This window comes from Triticum aestivum, chromosome 7A (assembly GCF_018294505.1).
Source record: "Triticum aestivum cultivar Chinese Spring chromosome 7A, IWGSC CS RefSeq v2.1, whole genome shotgun sequence".
In the NCBI taxonomy this organism is placed as follows: Eukaryota; Viridiplantae; Streptophyta; class Magnoliopsida; order Poales; family Poaceae; genus Triticum; species Triticum aestivum.
The window spans coordinates 100,252,674-100,259,877 of NC_057812.1; the positions used below are offsets into that span (position 1 = coordinate 100,252,674).

The 7,204-nt window shown below is 52.9% G+C and overlaps 1 protein-coding gene across 4 annotated transcripts; it reads left to right on the top strand.

The window, feature by feature from the left end:
• The first annotated feature begins 1,602 nt into the window (after positions 1–1,602).
• Positions 1,603–6,908, top strand: LOC123154720 (uncharacterized). 4 transcript variants are annotated; one of them, XM_044573374.1, is made up of 10 exons: positions 1,603–4,393; positions 4,490–4,706; positions 4,835–4,986; positions 5,066–5,137; positions 5,231–5,383; positions 5,458–5,621; positions 5,699–5,849; positions 6,029–6,151; positions 6,244–6,331; positions 6,440–6,908. In XM_044573374.1, the coding sequence occupies exons 1-10, from the start codon at positions 1,892–1,894 to the stop codon at positions 6,616–6,618; spliced, it is 3,801 nt and encodes a 1,266-aa protein (XP_044429309.1). In that variant the 5' UTR covers positions 1,603–1,891; the 3' UTR covers positions 6,619–6,908. The 4 variants fall into 4 exon arrangements, with proteins under 4 accessions (XP_044429309.1, XP_044429310.1, XP_044429307.1 ...); XM_044573375.1 differs by having other exon boundaries at positions 1,604–3,360; positions 3,481–4,706; XM_044573372.1 differs by having other exon boundaries at positions 1,604–4,706.
• Positions 6,909–7,204: the final 296 nt, after the last annotated feature.

Here is a 7,204-nt window from a genome sequence, read left to right on the forward strand (position 1 = left end):
GTAGGCCCATACACCCTGATATGTCCGCATGCATATTTTGTGATCGTATTTGCACGCGATGTCATGTTAAATAATCACAAATCCGTATTTTTAAAGTTCTAGCACCAAACTAAACATTGAGCGCAAGCTCTATGACTTCCGCTGATATTACCTCATCTCCAAACCTCCCTCCGCCCGCCTCGAGGCCGTACACCACCCCCGGCTGTCATCCGCGCCAACGCACGTACCCGCGGCCACGCGGCGCCATGCCGTCCGTCCCTCTCCGTCTTCCAATCCCGCACCCGTCCGCGCATCCCGCACCCTCCCCGTCGCCACGCGCCGCCGCCTCCGCCCGCCACCTCCCTTCCTTCGAGCCGAAGCACGGAAATTCCGTTTTGAATTTCCCCGAGCCCCGTCTCGCCCCCCAACCGAATAGACTAATCCCGGGAGACACCAACAGCGACATGGCTGATGCTGCTCCGTTTGTTTGTGCTCCTGCGCCGCGGGACCGTCGCGCCGGTGCGACAACGACGGGCGATGACGCCTCGTCACGGCCTCACGACGCTCCCCGAGCGAGCCTCGCTGTCGCGCCGCGGCGAGTTCCCAGGTGTGACTGCGACTGGGGCCAGCTGCTCTGGGCCGCATGCTTGACCAGGGTAAGATTTGTTTTGCGGGGGGGAGAAGCTGCGGCTGGCTGGTGCGGGGCTCAGGCTTTGTTTAGGTTTAAGCGGTGCTGGCTCAGTGGCTGGCTGCTCTCAGATCTGCTCTACTGTTTGTCTACTCTTGTCGTTTCGGACGATGGTGACCAGGGCGGGATTAGCTAGTTTGTTATTTTCTTTAGAGAGAAAGGCCTTGGAGCACTAGCAGAAACAGGAAACTGCGCTCGGCTGATGTAGGCTTCAGCTTTGTTCAAGGCATGGATGTTGTGGCATACCGACACCAGATGCCCCATCGTGTATTTATATTTTCTCCCTACTAATGGCCTAATGTCAACTATCATTAGTGGACCTCATCAAGTAATACCCATGCATGTAATGCATATCTACTCTTCACTTCAAATTTTTCAACGTTTTGCGTCGCCGTCACACTATCCGAACCTATTTCTCAATCATGCAGGGCATCATCCTGTGCTATGCATGGCCGTGTCCCGCGCTGGCCGTTCTCAGATCTGCACTCGCACGGGGCTTTTGTTTGTTTTCGCCTCTGACCACGATGAGGCTGACGCGTGGCCACCTGCGCGTTCATAGTAGTTTACAGTAACCCTCTGCTGAGGTGGTCTGCGTGCGCGCCTCTCTTTCCCGGGCAGGGCTACAGGAGCACACGCGGCAACAAGGGGCGCCACGGGCACCGCCACCGGATCAGTGGTTCCATCAGACGAGAGAAGACGAACGTCGATACAGTAGCGGGCGCCGGCTAATCAAATCATGGCCGTTATAATCATGAAATCTCCGCACAAGAGTGGTGCGTAGCCAATGTCGGCACACACACTCGTCTAGCCTGCGTGACCCTGACAAAACACGCCGGCCCATGCATCACCTCATGCTATCGTGCCAGCGCTAGATGCGCACACGGGATACATCGGGCGCGACGATTTTTATTAGTAATCCCAACCCCCCACCGAAAAAAAGGTGGTATACTCTACCAATCCGGTCCACGCCCGCACCGGCCGAGTTTAACCCATCCCCGTCCAGTCCCACCGTCGCCGTCGCTCTCGCCGCATCGCGTGCTACTGTACCATCCTACTGATTCATCCACCGCGCGCTCCGGCCGGATATAGCCAGCGGCCGCGCTCTTTCTGGTCTGTTAGCGCAGCCCGGCCGCGCGGATACAGAGGAGGAGAAGTTGGAGTTTATCCCGGCTCCCACCGCTTCCGGCCGTTCCGCGCGCCCCCCGTGAGCGACTCCGCAGGGCGATGGCGATGGCGTGCAGGGGCGGCCTGGCGGCGGCGGGGGACACGGGGAGCCCGGGCGCGCGTCTGGCGGCGGCGGGGGAGGAGGAGGCGGGGGCGGGGAAGGTGAAGCTGCTGTGCAGCTACGGGGGGCGGATCGCGCCGAGGTCGGGGGACGGGGCGCTGCGCTACGTGGGCGGCCAGATGCGCCTCATCTCCGTGCCCCGCGCCGCCTCCTTCGGGGACCTCGTGCGCAAGGTCGAGGCCGTCGACGAGTCCGCCGCCGCCGGACCCGCCGGCGGCGGGGGGATGCTCGTCAAGTACCAGCTCCCCGGGGAGGACCTGGACTCGCTCGTCTCGGTGTCCTGCGCCGAGGACTACGACAACATGCTGGAGGAGTACGAGAAGCTGGCCGCCGCCGCGCCCGACGGCTCCGCCAAGCTGCGGGTCTTCCTCTTCCCGGCCTCCGGGGCCGAGCCGTCCGCCTCCGGCTCCGGCTCGCACCTCCCCGCCGCCGCCGCCGTCGACGAGGCCGGGCAGCGCTACATCGACGCCATCAACTGCGTCTCCGCGGACGCCGTCCGCCGCAGGGAGAGCGTCGCCAGCGGCGGCTCCTCCGAGGCCTCCGAGCCCGCCGGCCTCGCCGAAGGTATGTCGCCGCGGGCCGTGCCGCCCCCTTCCGTCCCGCCTGAATATTTGTATTCGGCCGGGAGCCACACCAACCATGCTACTAGTCCCTTTCCCCAGTCACTAGGATTTTGTGCTGTCGCCGCGTCAGCTCCGGCAATGGGCATTCCGGCGCACAACCCCGTGTTGCTTAGGCCGGAGCCACAACCGCTGCAGCCTCATCAGGTCGCCTCCTATGCGCCGCCGCATCAACCGGCTCCAGTTGCCTCTTATGCACAGCATCAGCAGCCGGCTCAACAGGTTGCCTCTTACGCGCCGCCACTGCAGCCTCAGGTTGCCTCCTCTTATGCGCCGCCGCCGCCGCAGCCTCAAGTTGCTTCTTATGCGCCGCCGCAGCAGCTGCCTCAGGTTACTGCTTATAGTACTTCGCAAATGCCACAATCATACATAGAGCCTCAACAAATCCATTACGTCAATGCACAGCAATTTGGTCTGCATGGTGTATCTCAATCCGCTAATCTGATGCATGCGCACATGAGCCAGTATGTGCCCAGTACTCTGGGAACAAACTCCATGGCGACCACGGGTGCCCAAATTGGTGCTTTGAGGCCTGTTTCTGCAGGTACAGAACGTGTTCTGGAGAATCTTCATTTCTCACGGCCAATGCAAACTCCAGTTGATCCGAATTGCAGGGTGCTGCAGCCACTTTCAGAGCTTCCTCCTCTGCCTCATACGACTTTGCAGGCAAGTGATGCTCAGAGGTATGGCGTCCAGACGGTACTCACAAGCACAGCAAGCTCACCAGTGATAACGAGCTCAAGGGCATTCCCAGTGGTGGTGAGCTCGGCTACCGTGCCAACACTGAGGTACGATGATTGCACGATGTGCCAGAAAATACTGCCGCATGCCCATTCGGATAACATGATACAGGAACAGGGAAATCCTGGCGCAGTGAATTATCCTGATGCTAGTCCAGTGTTTTACAGCATCCATCAAGAGAATGCAACCAAACAACAGGTTCCAGCTGCAATTCCAGTATCACCTGCTAATTACATAGCAGAACCAAGAGCCGAGAGCACAGCAGGGATGGCCCAGTTTGATCCAAAACTTTCTGCTAGACATCCTGCAGTTCAAGCAGCACCATCTCAAGATGCAGGAACGTTGGTTCAACCAACCATGGTTACTGTACCTGTTTCCAGTATACCTACTTCAAATGGAGTTTTTGTAGGGCAGCCTCCACACGCGCTTGCTGAAGATTTTCTCATGTATCAACGTCAGCAGCAACACCCTTACAGTATGCAAACAACTCAAGTCCTGGCAAATGGAGTCAGTAGCAATCCACAAGGGATTGATGCATTTAAGAATTCAAATCATCCAGTAGCAGAACCAATTGGAGAATATGCCCATGATGTTCCTCATGATTATGTCAGAGCTATCGATGCTCGGATGCAAGGAATTCAGTTAGGTCCTATTGCTCCTCCAGAATCTATTGTGCAAGGGAACTCGGCTATTCCCCATGGTGCTGTTGGCGATGGGATAGTTGAGAAGCCACCTGTTATTATTGATGGCAGTCCCATATACAAATCTCAAGCTGGAGGTTATCACATGGGCACTAGCAATGCTTTTCCTGTTCCTTCTTTTATCCTAGAGGACAATGTTGTGAGACATACTGAACAGCCACCTCCCTCTCGAAATGTTGGTGCCAACGATGTCTATCCTGAGATTGTCCAGCAGCCAAGTATGTTACTCAAGAACAACCTTGGTTTGCCCATTGAACATCCTGTTCCGAGCGAAAGATTTCTTTTGAGGCCTGCTTACTCTGGTGTTCAGTCTCCTGCTGGACCTCCTGCACATCATCCCGGGGAAATGCTGAATGGCATGGTTTCCGCTCCCTATAATGTTAGTAGTCAAGTTGTATTGCAGGCTGCTGCTAGTACTGATTGTGTCGAAGCTACACATGAACCAGCTTACACAGAATCTCTTTTCTCAAACCAGGATCCTTGGAAAGCAATTGGAAATGCTTCGGCAGTACCTCCAACATCAAACATGTTGGCTAAGGAACATGTTCTTTCTGGAGATCCATATGTGGATGGCCATATTCCTGCAATTACAAGTTCGAATGCTGCTATGCTATTAGAAGAAGGCAATCTTCCACTCATTCATGACCCTACTTTCAAGGATATATACCCAGAACCTGCTCAAATAAGCAAAGGTTGGTATGGTATACTCTCTCATCGTATATAATTTGTTCTGCACTACAGACTGAACTGTTACGTCCTTTAAGAATTGAAATGAACTAACATCAATATTTTTTTGGTCATATGATTTTGTCTCTGAAAGGATATGGAGAAGAAATTGTCAAACGGCAATTACAAGCTGTCGCGGAAGGTGTGGCAGCATCTGTTCTGCAGTCACCATTTCCTGAAAAACCAACTGAATTTTCTGGGGATCACAAAGATTTGCCTGGAGATGTAGTTGATCCAAAAAATGAGGTTGCTGGCAATTTTTTCTTTTCTTTGTAGTTCTTTGTACTTTGATCAGTTGTAATAATTATTTATTTATTTTGTTCAGGATGCGCCGAGCAAACAGTCAGACAAAACAAGCCAAGGAGTTCCAGTTCTAGATGACATCGATAACCTTCAGGTTGTCGACGATTTACAAGCTGATTATATGTGCGCTTTCCATATGCACTATTAAATACATACATCACCCTTACCTACGCGTTTACAATTGCAGATAATAAAGAACAGTGATCTTGAAGAATTGCGTGAACTAGGTTCTGGAACCTTTGGTACTGTTTACCATGGAAAATGGAGAGGTTCTGATGTCGCTATAAAAAGGATAAGCGATCGATGTTTTGTTGGGAAACCTTCTGAGGAACAGCGCATGGTCTGTGTTAAACTTACGGCCGCTTTTTTTCAATCTTCAGTTCATCTCGTTCTAACTTTGTTTCGTACCTGCAGAAAACCGATTTCTGGAATGAAGCTTGCAAGCTTTCATCGTTGCACCATCCAAATGTCGTTGCTTTTTACGGTGTTGTTCTGGATGGACCAGGTGGATCTGTTGCAACAGTCACCGAGTACATGGCTAATGGTTCGCTTCGACAAGCATTACAAAGACATGAAAAGTATGCTCTATCTGTTCTGTGCAAATAGATGATATTTCTCATATGGTGACACTTCTAATGTCAGTTTCTTCTGTCAGCAGGATATTCGACAGGCGTAGGCGTCTACTAATTGTGATGGATGTTGCATTTGGTATGGAATATTTGCACGGGAGGAACATTGTGCACTTCGACTTGAAGAGTGATAATCTGCTCGTCAATCTAAGAGATCCCCAACGCCCTATATGCAAGGTGAGGGTCTCCATACTCTCCATCTCACACCCCTGTTTTCTGCATATTTTGTCAACTAGGAAAATTAGTTCGGACAATCCTTGTAACAGCAACGCATAACTTCTGTGTCCTAGCACCTTGGTGCACAGAAAGCGGGCATGTAGATTTTTGATTTGCCAATAACAGTGCTATGTTTGTAGGTCGGTGATTTGGGCTTATCAAAGGTTAAATGCCAGACACTGATCTCTGGTGGAGTGCGAGGAACACTTCCCTGGATGGCTCCTGAGCTGTTAAATGGCAGCAGTAACCTTGTTTCTGAAAAGGTTTGTTCGGCTGCATCGTACATCTAGTGCGCATGGCCCCTTCCCATGATCCACTTCTCACCCTATTTTACCTTCACATGCTCTGTTTGCAGGTTGACGTCTTCTCATTCGGAATCGTGATGTGGGAGCTGCTTACCGGTGAAGAGCCTTACGCCGACCTGCATTACGGCGCCATCATAGGTACGCTTGCAAACCTCTGCTGTAATGCACACCGCAGTAAACGCACTCACTTGTTTCGAGTCCAATGCCTCCTTTTATTTCTCTGAACATTTCGCCAACTGCAACCAGGTGGGATCGTGAACAACACCCTGCGGCCTCTGGTGCCCGAGTCGTGCGACCCCCAGTGGAGATCGCTGATGGAGCAGTGCTGGTCGGCCGAGCCGACGGAGCGGCCGAGCTTCACGGAGGTCGTCAAGAGGCTACGGGCCATGGCGACCTCCCCCACCAAGGCGCCGCCGCAGAAGTAGACTGCCCTTAGCTCTGTACATGAGCAAGGGAAAATATAGAGGAGGCCGCGGCAATGCTGCTCACAATAGGATAGAGCTGGTGGGGTTTGCCTGACGCTTCATGTGGTGCTTTTAGACACTGATGATGATGATGATGAAATGTAAGAGCATGTACAGGAAGGTGCCGTGGCAATGGTTGGTGAATGTGTTATGTACCGGCTCCTGGGGTGTTCCGGGACTTGTTTCCTGCGCGTGATCGCTGTGCATAAGCCTGCGGGAAAAATGCAAAATGCAGTCTGTGGCCTCCGTTCTCTTGCTAGCTCGGAAGCTTGCCTGTGATGTTTCCGGAGCTCTGGTTTGCGCTTGGTGATATACCCTGTCCCGTGTTTGTGAAGCTGAGGCATGGCAGCAATTGCAAGAGGTGATTTAGCTGGGTTGATATTAGCTTTGAGATCGCATGCAAGCTCATGTGGGGCCAAATCACCTCTTACACATCTTCTAAAGCTAATGCTGTCCCGACCCTCCTAGGTTATATGGGGTTAATAATATTTTAGGAGATGCCCAAGAGGTGATTTAGCCGAGGCATGGCAGTAATTCCGGATTTGGG